This window comes from Sinohyriopsis cumingii, chromosome 5 (genome assembly GCF_028554795.1).
Source record: "Sinohyriopsis cumingii isolate HCF-2022 chromosome 5, ASM2855479v2, whole genome shotgun sequence".
Lineage (NCBI taxonomy): Eukaryota > Metazoa > Mollusca > Bivalvia > Unionida > Unionidae > Sinohyriopsis > Sinohyriopsis cumingii.
The window spans coordinates 32,609,607-32,624,217 of record NC_142965.1 but is presented as its reverse complement, the minus strand read 5'-3'; the positions used below and the strand labels follow the sequence as shown (position 1 = coordinate 32,624,217).

At 35.0% G+C, this 14,611-nt stretch overlaps 1 protein-coding gene across 1 annotated transcript in view; it reads left to right on the top strand.

Moving 5' to 3' along the window:
• LOC149798899 (receptor for retinol uptake stra6-like) overlaps positions 1-13,590 on the top strand; it is a 29,096-nt gene extending 15,506 nt beyond the window's left edge. Inside the window, exons 8-14 of the mRNA XM_089958104.1 lie at positions 7,896-7,957; positions 9,076-9,247; positions 10,649-10,724; positions 11,423-11,501; positions 12,290-12,338; positions 12,713-12,827; positions 13,452-13,590. Of these exons, the coding sequence (XP_089814230.1) occupies positions 7,896-7,957; positions 9,076-9,247; positions 10,649-10,724; positions 11,423-11,501; positions 12,290-12,338; positions 12,713-12,827; positions 13,452-13,590 (692 nt within the window). The remainder of the gene's footprint in view (positions 1-7,895; positions 7,958-9,075; positions 9,248-10,648; positions 10,725-11,422; positions 11,502-12,289; positions 12,339-12,712; positions 12,828-13,451) is intronic.
• The last annotated feature ends 1,021 nt before the right edge of the window (positions 13,591-14,611 follow it).

The window sequence follows — 14,611 nt, the reverse complement described above, 5'->3', positions numbered from 1 at the left end:
CCTAAGACTATCTGATTTGAAATGGTCGGAATATGAATTCGGAATCACTCTTACCTGTGGCATGAGATGGAAATACAAGCTCTTGATTAAGAATCGTACAGCTGACTGACACGGTCTGTCTTTGTTTTAGCCATATATGAGGCCAAACAATTTCTTAAAATTAAAAAAAAAAGTAACAATTTTAGAGAAAAAAAAAAAAGAAAAAAAAGAAAGAAACAAAGTGCAGCTCGTTCTTTTGAAAGCAAATTCCTTTCATAGTAACGCATTAAACCCCATTTGAGATGGTGGTCTTTACTACAGGTTTTCTTCCTAAGATGTATATCAGACCATATACAGAATTTAAAACCAATTTGTATAAGCGTTATTTAACTCTTTTAATCTTGTCATATATGGATCTAAAGGATGCTTATTATGACACTATTTGCTATCATCAAAAACTATTCATTTTATTGTTGATGGCACGTTTAGTATTTCTTTTCAGTGGTTTGGTTTGGGAAGTTATTACTATGTCGAAGAAAAGGCTTTCATTCTTATCTGCGTATTGTCTTATGTAAATCTATATTATGTGCAATATGTTCATACTAACAGTTTTAGTTAATGACATTTTAATGCTACAATCCTATGATATTAGTTTGTACTGTAAAATGTGTCATGTATCAAAAGTGTTAATAGATTAATTCATAAATTCCAAGGTCGATTTGACCTATAAGTGCAAGGAAACATTACGTGATTCGACAAGTAAATGGATTTTGGAAAACCCCAGCTGACCTAATTTGTTTTTCACCAGAATTTATACAGCTGATTTTTTTTATTTTACTGTAAACTTTTTTTTCAAAATACCAAGAATGATTAATTGAACGCCTGGAACTGCAGTTTTCGGTATTGCAAATTATCTTTTTATACAAGTGAATTACTACGCGGACTTAGACATTCTTAGTAGTACTATTGGTCTTGTAAGAGATATATGAGAGGATTGATTGATTTATTAAAATCATCATTCGTTGGAATTTCAGTGCTCTAACGTTCATTCAAAGAAATTTGGATTAATAGCTGTATTGTAATTACCGTGAAATCATATAAAGACATGTTGGGATTATATCAGTGATTATTTCTGTACTGTTGAAGCATCAGTACAATAGTGATATCATTCGGAATACCTTTGACACTTATTCAGATTACTTAGAACTAATGGAATTGATAGAACGTTAGGGATTTTAGGAATTCATTCACCATGCTGTAAGTTATTTTTAATTATTTTACTTTGTATTTATGAAAATAAATTAATATTTCAAATTTTACAAAACTTGATGGGTTTGACTTTTCTTGTTTAAAGTCATAACAGTAGAATAAATAAAATTGTGCGGGAAGTCATCAATATGTGATGACATGTTAAAGATCACCGCCGTGTTTACCGATACGGATTGTTTTAAATTTAGTAAATTTTTGTGTGACTTCGTAGCCCAAGTACACGACTAAAGCAATTTTTTTTAAGATAACCTATGATGAACTTTGTATTGAAACTGTTTGCTTGCGAGACATGCATGTCTGATTAGGTGATGAAGCTACATCTGACCCTAAGGCGTTAGAAGAACGCTATCTCTTTTCGTTAGGGGTTTAAAAGCATTCATGGCTTCAAAACTTTCCCTGCGACTTTATCTGTTATCTGCACTGATTTTTTTTTTTGTGCCATTAATTATTCATGAATAAAACAAACAATAAAATACATTAAATATGTACGCTAAACTATCAGAGCGATGTTGAAAACAATGTAAACTGTCGATATCTAAATATTACAAAATTGAATACACTAAAACATCTTTATAAGTTTTAGATAGCAAGATGACAAAGAAGGCTATTCTGAAAGGTTGACGTATGAAATACAATTAGCCAAATTGATGTAGCCAATTAGCAGTAAATCGCAGTAATAGATAAAACGTTATGTGGAATAATAATAGACTAATTAATTTAAAAAAAAGAAAAATAGATGAAACCGATGTTAATAGCATCGTCTAACTTAAATGAAGTAGCATAAAGTATTTCATTAACTTACTTGGAGATAATAATAGAGGACATGGATTACCGCATATACTCTTTAACGAGTCGAGTCCCAATGCAAATTGCAGACCTAGATCTGCACAGCCAAATATGCATACAGCAAGTAGAATATTATATTATATGTACATACTGTACATATATTTTATTTATATCACATACAAATACATATATTTGCCCTTTAAACGGAGTTAAGATTTACTACAGGCATCATATTGACCGAGTGAATGAACTCATCACATCCCCGAGTGTGTCCGCTCCAAAATGTAGTTTTATGCCTTTTGTGGCTATTCACAATCACCTTTACATATTGATAAGTTGTTAGTTTGCTTTATTCACATTGATTAAATCAATATAATACACACTTAAGATTTAAACATGAAGGATGATTTCAGTGATAAAAGTAGAGCACTACAGACACATGATTAGCTACGCCATTCAAATGAAAGCTTAACCATTCACGTACCGGCGCATTGAAATTAATGTGGAATAGGAACTAAGCGAAATGGCGAACCAACAAGAGGTAATTAAAATATTTTAATATATTTACAGTTGATCTAAGTCATTATTCTGTTTTATTTATTTATTTATTTATTTATTTAGAGAGGCCTCTGGACATTTTCATGTTTGACTAATAAAAATCGATCTTTAGAACACTGTGGTATGTTTAAGAAGCAACAACAACACATTAAATATATCAAAGCATATGTATCACGTAACCAAGAAATTTACCATATAATATTTGCAACTTTGCATCATTGATAAACTCTGTAGATAAATCCAAGGAATGTGCACACATATTGTTACGACGAACCATATTCTTGTAGGTTACTTGGTGTAATTTCTATTTCAAGGTTTTAATCCAGACCCAATTACATCTCTCTCTCTCTCTCACTCCACATTTCTGCACAGTTTATCCGTTATGCATGTAGGGGGAACAGAAGCAGAAAGGATTGTGATGAGAATGTACACCATATTAAATTCATTTAGAGAACGGGGATTATTAATACCTTTTTATCGTTTTTTTCATATGTCACTAATGATTAATGTGTGGAAACTGATCAATGATCTAGAATCAGCCGCAGACGCTCGCGAGAATGTTTATATAAGCGTATTATTGCGCCATGGGCGGATCACAGTCTGATATACCAATAGTATTGGTATATCATATTGCTTTATAATTTATATATATATATATATATATATATATATATATATATATATATATATATATATATATATATATATATAAAAAGAGAGAGAGAGAGAGAGAGATTCAATTTACAAAATAAAAGGAAAGGAAACATGCCTAATGGATGTAAAATCTAAATCAGTACGTTCTATCCAAACTAAAAGCCCCTTTCAATATCTTTTTCAAGCGTCGTTTATTTTTGAAAACCACCTAAACTAGTTACATAGACTGGGATGGCCATATACAATAATAAAAGCCTGTGATTTTCATTCAGGTCGGGTGGGTGGGTGGGGTGATGCGATCACCTCATGGGCCAGTTAGCGTCTTCATAGCTACTATTCGAAAGGGGTCTACAAATAAATAGACTCATTCTTGTTTTAAGTAAGAAAATTGCAGTCAAACAGTTTCATTGTGATATCCAACAGCATTAAACGATGTTAAATTCACGCATCGGACAGCCCTATGGTCTACCATGCCGTTTTTTTTTAAGATGGATAAAACAATTGTCTTTAGCGCGTTAAATTTTGCATGGCTCATGTAAGCCCGTATCTGATTGGTCTCAAGCTAATACGCGCCGACTTGGCCCAATTTGAATGATCTTGGACCGATAACCGGGCCATTTGAAAAATACCCATTGAATAATATAACTATATTCAATATTTCGGCTAGGATGTTCATAATCAACACTGTATAGCCGCTATCGCTTAACGGGCTTGAAGCAGCTGTTCCGTTTTATAGTGCCGTTTTCATGATATTTGTGCTTGTTGCCTGTCTTCATCTACGTTATTGTGTTCATTATGTATTGACTGTTCAATTCGTATGTGTTTCTTCATCTCCTTGTTTTGGAAATGAGAACAATTAGATTTTTTCTCAGCTGTCTTGCTCCATTGTTTCTGAACAAACCGCCATCACGTGATACTCGCCGGTCAACCCGTTTATGCTATGATGGACCCTCATTAATTCCTTTAAATGATCACTCCTTGGCTCTCCACACTACATTGTGCTCAAGACTAAACAAATTGGGACTACATTCATCATTACCTAAATGTAAACAGAAGCGAAAAAAGAAACCTTTTTTCAAAGCTGGCCGGCGTAGAACAGGAAGAAGAATTCCAGTTATCTCCCTTATTTCGGCTCAACAATTTAAAATTGTTTCGACCGTTAATTTAGATAGCCTAATTCAAATCCCTATTAATTCGTCAACCTTTGTGTCAACTATCCAAGAGATACATCTGCGTATTGCATTGTTCAATGCCCAGTCAGTAGGACCACCAGAAAAGCGCACAGAAATAGTTGATTTTTATCAACGACCAGAATATTGACGTCTTTTTCCTGACAGAAACATGGCAAAAACATCAGGCGATGAGCCCAAGTGTGCGGATCTATCACCCACTTGTTACTCCATCAAGTCGTTCCCCCGTAACTCTCGCTGAGGTGGAATTGCTGTCATCACAAAGAACTCCATGATCAAACGTCTTGACCACACCACAACATTCAATTTCGACCACACATCGTTTGAACTAGTCCAAACCACGCTCACACTGGAGCAAAGGTCAGTCCATTTTTTTCTGCCTTTACCGCCCTCCTATTAGTAGAAAAAAAACAAGCTGACTGAATCTCTCTTTTTGGAGCAGTTTCCGAATCTCCTGGAGTATGGAAATTCGATAGGTGGCAACCTGATTTTTCTTGGAGATTTCGACTTTCACTTTGATTGTCTCGGAAACCCAAACACATCAAAACTGATAGATTCCATTAATGTTTTCAACCTCAAACAGTCAGTTAACCAACCCATCCATAAACATGGTCACATTTTAGACTGGATTCTTCATAGACCTGATGATAACATTTTACGGTCCTCCTAGGTATCTCATGACCTTACATCAGATCACCTCTGCATTATATGCCATCTTGACGTATCAGGCCCTAACCCTCCAACTTTATCTGCTACTAAGAGAAACCTCCGTATGATAAATAGAACCAAACTAATGCACGACATTCAAGCAAACTTAATAACTTGCTTACCTCCTAAAGCAGAACAACTCGATAACTGCCTGCGTTCATTGCTCGACAAACATGTCCCAGCTACCAAGTGCAGAGTATCAATTCAAACGTGTTCTCTATGGTATAGCAGTGTTAGGGACCAGCTTCGAACTGCTAAATGATGCTACCATCCAAGGTGTAGAGAGGTGCATTTCTGATATGAAATCATGGATGACATGTAACAAGCTGAAGATGAATGATGATAAAACTGAGGCCATTCTGATCACAACACAAAGACTTTCTCATTCACATCCTTTACCTCAAACAATAAATTTCAGCAACACCAACATTAAATTCACACAATCAGTACGAAACCTAGGTGTTACTCTGGACAGTACTCTCACATTGCACCAACATGTCATGAACATATGCAAGTCTGCATATCTTGAGCTGAGACGCATCAGCTCAATTCGCAAATATGTTTCAGTTGATGCCACTAAAACACTTGTGTGTTCATTGGTACTTTCAAGACAGACTGGACTATTGTAACTCAATTTTGTCTGGTTCATCTCAATATCTGCTCCAGAAACTTCAAAAAGTTCAAAACACAGCTGCTCGGATCATACTTAGAGTACCACGATCAGAGCACACCTCCCCGCTGCTCTGTACCCTACACTGGCTATCCATTCGATCCAGAATCAAACACAAAATTTGTTCTCTGTGCTACGTTTCAGTGTCGGACTCTAGTCCAACATACCTATCCGACCTCACCCATGTGTACACACCAGCAAGATACTTACGCTCCTCTTCTGACAATCGTATACTCATTATTCCCACTAAGAAAACAAAGTCATATGGACAGTGTTCTTTTGCGTACCAGGGCCCAGCAACACGGGATGAATTGCCCACTGAACTTAGACATAAAGACACAATGATCCCATTCAAGAGTGCTCTCAAAACTCACTTATTTCGACTGCAAGAACAAACTTAAAGACCTAATAATGTTTCCTACCTTGAATATTCTCAGCATGTTTTTTCTTTTTTGTTTTCTAATTTCATGGTATTTGTTTTTGTAATTGTATCGTTATATGTTTTTTATCTTATAGGTGTTGTCTAGTGTTGCAAAGCGCTTAGAGCTTCTAAAGATTAGGCGCTATACAAAGTCCTCATTATTATTATTATTATTGTCTGTTTGTGCGTGTTTTTGAGCGTTCATATGTGATCATATCGCATAATTCTTCTTGGGGTCATTTGTACCTATATATCTAATATAAATTGTCACTTATATGTAACGTCTTTAAATGTCTTAAACATTAATTCATTGATTTACGGAATTATTTAATCTGAAATTATTATGAAGGCACAATAGAGCTAAGTGAAAAATAATAGAGAAAACATTTCAATTTGTTTTCTGCGAAATCCATTCATTTAAATTTGGTTGAGTTTGTCGTTTTCTGTGCGTCTCTCAAAACTTGCACTTTTCTGTTTTTGTGCCTTTTTCGTCTTTTGTTATTGTGCAATTGTTGTTTTTTGGTGGATTTAACGCCATTTTTCAGGTCACGACAGGCTATACATGGCGGCCAATTTAACCGGTGGCGGTTGAATATAGATAAACGCTGGGAAAAACCTTCGACCCACGGGAGGCTACTGGCAAGTTTTGTCACATAACCACATTTCCCGAGCTTAATACTCGAACCCAAACTTACAGAGGTGAGATGGCAGTGATCAGTAAAGGCTAGCGTTTTAGACCACTCGGACACCCGGTGACCCGTTCTTGTGCAAGTTGTGACAGATATGCACATATCTTACCACATTACTTGGTCCTGAATGTCTCTTTGCTTAATAGAGGCACATGTGTTACATTAAGCCTCGGTCATGCTTGAATGTTAGCGCAAGTGAGACAGGTATCACACTACATTACAACTCAGTCCTGACTGTATCCTTGCTCAGGTGAGACACATATCTCAAGATACGTACAAATCTTAATATACCACACCTATGTCCTGGTTGTACGTTTGCTCAAAAGATACGCATATCTTACCACTTCACCTCGGTCCTGATTACATCCTTGCTCACTCATTTTTTACTACATCACGTCTCTGTCCTGGATGTATATTTGCACAAGAGAGACACCGACTTTACTACGCTACATCTCGGTCCCGATTGTATCCTTGCTCAAGTGGACCGATTTTACTACGTCACACCTCCGTCCTGATTGTATCATTGCTCAAGAGAGGCACATATTTTACTTCGTTACCTCGGTTCTGATTGCATGCTTACTCAAGAGATGTACAAATCATGCTACATTACAATTCGGTTCTGATTGTTTAATTGCTCAAGAGAGACATTGTATCATTGCTCAAGAGAGACATTGTATCATTGCTCAAGAGAGACATAGTAGAATTGTCCAAGAGAAACATTGAATCATTGCGCAAGAGAGACATTGTATCATTGCTCAAGAGAAACATTGTATCATTGCGCAAGAGAGACATTGTATCATTGCTCAAGAGAAACATTGTATCATTGCGCAAGAGAGGCACAGATCTTATTACATTACATCTCAGTCCTGGTTGTAACCCTTCTCAAGAGATCCTACTATCTTGCACCTCAGTCTCGGTAGTATCTTTGCTCAATGCTATGAATGTTATATACACGTTTGTCTATTTTTCAGACTTCAGATATTCCACGAGGGTGTTATCAGTATTGCTGATCGGAGCAATGGTCATGTACAAGGTACGAAGGAAAAATACGCTATTTTTATGCACTACGTTTTAAAACAAAATAAAGAGTTAGACCGAAATTAAAAGAATACTTGCTTTTTTGGTTCATATTTTTGTGAAATCAATGGCTTATTGGTTTCTTCCTTTATAAGGGTGGGGTGGGTGTATAAGTGCCCTACATATTTTTAGTAAGATTCATTTACGGTAAAATTGACATGATAATAATGAAATACTAAGTATAGCAAATGAAAATAAGCCAGTTTTGTATTGTGCTCAATTTATAAGGAATCTGTAATTGCCAATTGTTTTAAGCTTAGCATGACTGAAACGCATATGATCATTAAAAAACCGATTGTATTCTCGCTGCTTGAATACTTCAACCGGAAGGTATACAATTTATAAGTTCTTAAAATCTCAGATATTCTGTCATTTTTTCGTACACATATAATCTGAATATAGCCTGCTGCTGAGATTCCCTAAATATATTGAAATTTGTGATAAATTTATAAATCTTTACCATTCAACTCTTCACAGCTAAAATCACCAGATATTATTTACAAAAGATAAGCAATAACAAACAATTTCATGATCCTCACAAACACGTGCTGTTGTTACACATGTATCGATAAGAATACAAACAGTGTAAAAAATGGTTATGATTTTTAGTTTCATAACCTGATTCTGAACGTCCGTACTTACTGAAAATAATCGATTTTCTCAGAGAAGATATAATCATAATTTAATTGAACACTTATTCGTCTGCATTACTTTTATGAACATTCCATATGAAATATAGGACATACTCTCACTAAACCCTGAACTCGTTTGACTAATGTCATTTTTATTATACTTATGCAATACGCTTTTCATGCCTTTTTGATCATGCATCTTCGGATGAAGCTATGGAACATGACAGTTCAAAACTAGAATTAGAAAAATATGAAGTTTTTTTTGAAAAAACAAAACTATGACGGTCTCACTACCCAACGAGTAAAATATATTGAATTTTTCTAATGAACTCTTTATCAGTATTCAGTCATATGAATACCAAGACAGAATGTTTTGTTTTGCTTTGTTTTACCAAGACTGATAATTACAGGTTTTACATATTGTGGGAATACTACTTTGCAGAGTTCGGTTGAGCTACTTTGGGTCGCAATAGGCCAGTTTGAGTACGCTGAAGAGAAACTCATTTTTACTCTTAAGGGCATCGGGTTTATACCCCAGGCAGGAGAAGCGATTGACGTTGCCATCGTCCGGCAATATGTTTGTCTTATACTCGACGTTATACCAGCATTGAAAGGTAAGTACACACACACACACACACACACACACACACACACACACGTTCTGAAGCCAAGAAAACATTACACTGCTAATGATAGATTGTACTTTGATTGTGGGGATTCTTTGCATTGTTGAAGCATGGATTTGAAAAATGATTGGTTCATATAGTTGGTTGCAACTTATCAAGACTGACTTAGATTTGTACGATTGCAGCGACTTCTATTTAAAAACGATTCGAGAATCATCATCTTGCGTTTGTGTCTTACATAGGCGAGTTATCTTCATGTCCAAACTTGAAAACACGTGCTGAATACGTCCGTGAGAAATGTAAGAAGAAACATAATAATTACAAGACATATTTCTAATACCAGCTTAAGAGTGTATATTTATGCTTTGTGTAATTTTTGGTCCATGTAATTATCATCTATAAACAAGATATTAGATACATAATTTTTGTTCACGGTTATATTCTATTTTAAGAAATTAATAGTGCCTGTAGATTGCATAGGATCTATAAATAGGTGTTTACAATCATTAATAATTATATTAATAATAAACCTGTTTACTGGTTTGAAGTCGTTTCACAATGGATAGATCGATCACGTAGGTTTTTAGAAGAAATTGCTATTTCCCATTGGATGGGTCAGTCAGTTGGGTTCTTTTACGACGTGCGATAATGCGAGGGCTGTATGCGTGTATACAAGGAGATAGGACTAACAATTTATGTGTTCCCTATTTTGTATGTTCTTGTTTTAAGGTCAGTCTGAGGAAGTGTTTAGTGTTGTGTTTGGATATAATTTTGAGAAGAACTATATGTTTGGATAATTCTTTGGAACTACAAAGTGCTCATTTACTCATTGGACTAAAATATTATTCTGGGACTGTTGTGAATTTATTCAAAGGAGTTTTGGACAATGCCATTGTGATTCATCAGGACTATTGGCAGACCAGTACATTCGAGGATTTAGAATTCATTAAGAACATTAAATTCTTTAAAACTTGTAATAACGTTTGGAATTATTTGAGATTTAATTAATAATATTGTAGATTAATAACTTTCATAATTAAATTATTTGTTATGTTGTACAAAACTTTGGTTTTGCTACTTTCCGTTACTTTGTTTATGACCAAGGAATCGTAACAAGAGTTGCTCCTTATATCAGAGGCTCATGTGGGTTTCATCTTTAATTGTTTTGGTACTCTGCTTTAATTACTTTTAAATTCCGTCGTTCTTAATTCATAGGATACAGCTGCTTACAAGTTATGAAATATAACGAACACGCATAAAGTATCACGAGAAAGTTGAACATGGTAAAACAAAAACCTGAATACAACCCCAGTCTTTATGATACACGCACTGACCATCTTGTTTTTGTTTCTCCTTTCTGTCTGTTTTTTGATGTGCATTGTATTTCAGGATCCTTTATAGCTGCGGTCACCCTGGCAACAATAGTTGGATTCGTGATGATTCTCCACATGCTGTCTTCCTACAGGTCAGTACAAGAAATCATTCTTCTTCTTCGTTGTCGTTGTCGTCTTCTTCTTCCCATATGGAATATATCTCATTCATGTGTATATACGACGGTCGGTGATTCCAGGTGTATATAGTTCTTTGAAAGAAAAATATTATTTTGTAGCTGCATATTCTAGAAGAGATAGTTCTAAAAGTTTCAGCTTGCCTGTAGGCGTAAAAAAGAGTTCTGATGTTAAGTCCATAAAGTTACGGGTGATTTAAGAAAAAGAAAGGAGAAACAGTCTTGCTTTTGCGTGTCGTTAATCGAAATCTAAGGTTTCCGGAATGTAGTTGTTTTAATGGAGAGCGCCATTTACTAACTTCAGTCCTCTTCAGACTGCCAGTATTTATTTTTATTAGTGTCAATAAACAAACATTGATTGCATGTTTTAAAAGTAATGACAAGCTTAAAAATTCATACGATTTAGATTATTTGATTAAAATCTACCTGGTGGTTGTGTTTTTTTCCTGTATGGACGCCGACAAGGTTTGAAATTTGAATATCTGATTGCTTCAAACAGGCCAAATGCTTTGATATTTCTTCACTTAACAATATAAAGGTATTTATTTCATGCTTAGTTAAAACGGAACAGAGATTGTAATTTGTGTTGATTTTATTCCACATTGTAGAAAGCACTTTTATCTCAGATGTCCTTGTTTATTCACCTTTGATTTCAGAACGAATCTGTTGAAACTGTATAGAGGCGATTACTCTGATATCCCACCCAAATCACAGATGTCCAACTCGCACATGCTGGTAATTAAAATTCAGTCATGTTTTCTAGATTTGTTTATTTGTCTTCAATTACTGGAGGAGAAGCGTGTGTCCATCGGCTTTAGCTGCTCCTCTTATTACACTCATTGTTCCAATCGAGGAATGTGTCTAAACTATCCACAACAATATGCAAATTACCAATCTGTATATGCCAGAGTATCTCAACTGGAAAAAAATACTAGACATTTTTCATAAATCTCTCTGAAGTAAGCTTGAATGAAGACGCATGCAGTGCTTTTTTCGTTTTGATAATATCATTAATATTTAATCCCTTTATATTTACTCATGTACATTATTCATATTCAGCAACTCGTGAATGCAGATTTGATAATGTCTGTAAGGTGCTTATTAAGAAAAGACACATTCAGAGCATAAGAAACTATTCATTTCTCTATGAAAGACCAAACAATGGACTTTACAATAACAAATGTTTTGCCATTATACTATCATAAAGTATTTTCTGGAATTACACGAAGAGTTTGGATACCTACCATCCTAAAGTATTTCTTGCAAACCATACATTAAAAATCGACGATTTAATACCTATATAATTCGGTTCGCTTGGTTGCCTTTCTGGATACATCCTAGCAGAGAATAATTGACCAAATTACAGAATGTATTAATGTATGCATGTATTCGTTTATTTTTCGTCATAAATATACCATTATCAAAATGTGCAATATATTTGTTTTATTTTTTAAATGAGGAAATGCACGATACCTGAAACATTTTTGATGGTCATATCTATATTCCTTTTGTTTTTGTGGCAGGTTGGGAGCATGCGTTATGCCGGCTATCAAGTTGGTTACATTGCTTGGGGTCAGTATTCTATATATACAGGTACACTGTTCCAAATATTGATATAGATTTGATCTAGATTTTGTAGACGCTTATCCGTCAGCTATGATGCATCTTGAAGATTATTTCATAGTAGAGCTGGGGAACCATACGTTTCCTGGAACAAGTCATTCACTTCTTGAAACTCATTTTATGAAATAAGAGCGCAGTATAAGTAACTTAACAATCGAAAATATAATGCAAGGTTAGTATAAAAAAGGTACTGATAACTTGTGCAATGTTAGTGTTAAAATTCGGGAATGTTTTGTTTGGTTCAAATAGACGACACTATACTGAAATAAAGAATTCTTGGTAAATAACAAACCCTTTATATGTTTTGGGGTTGTCTTTTGAAGGTTATTTGATCCAAGTATTGGTGTATCTACTGATAGCAGTCATTCTGGCATTTAACATCACTCTGATCATGAATGGGATCTACCAGTGGCTGGTTGACATCCTGATGGAGCTCTGGTAAGTATCGGCTTTCATTCATTCATTTATTTGTTTTTTCAGTTCTTTTGTTCACTGATTTGTTTATTAACTTTATTCCTTAGTGCCCCCACCCCCAGTATTCCGTTGGATGTCCTTGTTCTACACTCCGTAGTAGTTACTACAAAGACCATTTGGGTTGGAATTCAGTCTCTATACTCACCTTTGCCTACTCGTACGATCATTTGGGTAGGATTTTCTTGTCCTACACTCAGTAGTGCCCAATGGTTCCATCATTTAGGTAAGATGTCCTTGGCCTGCACAAATATGAAGGATAGTTCCTGTCATCTCAGAAGTTTACCTGGTGAGTTTAGGAAGATATTATAAGGCTTAAGCGGTAGAATTAAATTTGATTTTTGCACATTCAGGCGTGGTTAACTCAGAATATTTCTTATAGGAGATTCCAATAAAATTCCCTTATCTCCTTATCCTACTTAGTTCCTTTGATGAAGTAGAATGAAAGTGAGATAGATAGACGGGATCAGTTTTGTTTCGCTTATAAGTGTGAGTGGTTTTAATGGTGTAGGTAATGGAATTATATTTAATAAATTATACAAAAGTAGATCCCACACTTATCTTCACGCGTGAGTACCATTTCTCTTCCAGGCCGATATTGTTGACGACATTAGTTGTCAACGTACTACAAACATTGATGGCAAAGTGTCTGTTTCTGCAGCAAAACGGACAGGTTCTCCGACTGGATAATAGGCATGTACCTCAAAGATTTCAGTTAATAGCATGTTAATGTAACTGACGATGATGATGATGATGATGCTATTGGTGGTGATTATTATTATTATTATTATTATTATCGAGACGACGACCATGATGATGATTGTGGTAGTGGTGTTAGCGGCATTGGCGTAACGATGACTACGACGGTGATGATAAAGCTGATAATTATGAAATCAAATAAATAATTGTCTTAAACGGAAAACAGTGAATTTGTAACGAAATTACGTTCAAGCATATACAGTTTTAATTCTTAAATCTTTATGTTCTTAATTGTAGCTTTATAGTGTTTTTCTCGAAACTCTCGCTGCCTTGTATAATACGTTACTCTGTGGTGGTATTGCCTTGTATAATACGTTACTTTTGGTAGTATTGCCTTGTATAATACGTTACTGTATAGTAGCATTGCCTTGTATGCTACTTTACTGTATAGTAGTATTGCCTTGTATACTACTTTACTCTGTGCTAGTATTGCCTTGTATAATATGTTCCTCTATGGCGGTATTGCCTTGTATAATACATTCCTCTGTGGTAGTATTGCCTGGTAATATTGCCTTGTATAATACGTTACTGTACAGTAGTATTGCCTTGTATAACACGTTACTCTGTGGTAGTATTGCTTTGTATTATACGTTACTCTATAGTAGTATTGCCATTTTGTATAACACGTTACTGTACAGTAGTATTGCCTTGTATAACACATTACTCTGTGGTAGTATTGCCTTGTATAATACGTTACTGTACAGTAGTATTGTCTTGTATAACACGTTACTCTGTGGTAGTATTGCCTTGTATAACACGTTACTGTACAGTAGTATTGCCTTGTATAACACGTTACTCTGTGGTAGTATTGCCTTGTATAACACGTTACTGTACAGTAGTATTGCCTTGTATAACACGTTACTCTGTGGTAGTATTGCCTTGTATAACACGTTACTGTACAGTAGTATTGCCTTGTATAACACGTTACTCTGTGGTAGTATTGCCTTGTATAATACGTTACTGTATAGTAGTATTGCCTTGTATTATACGTT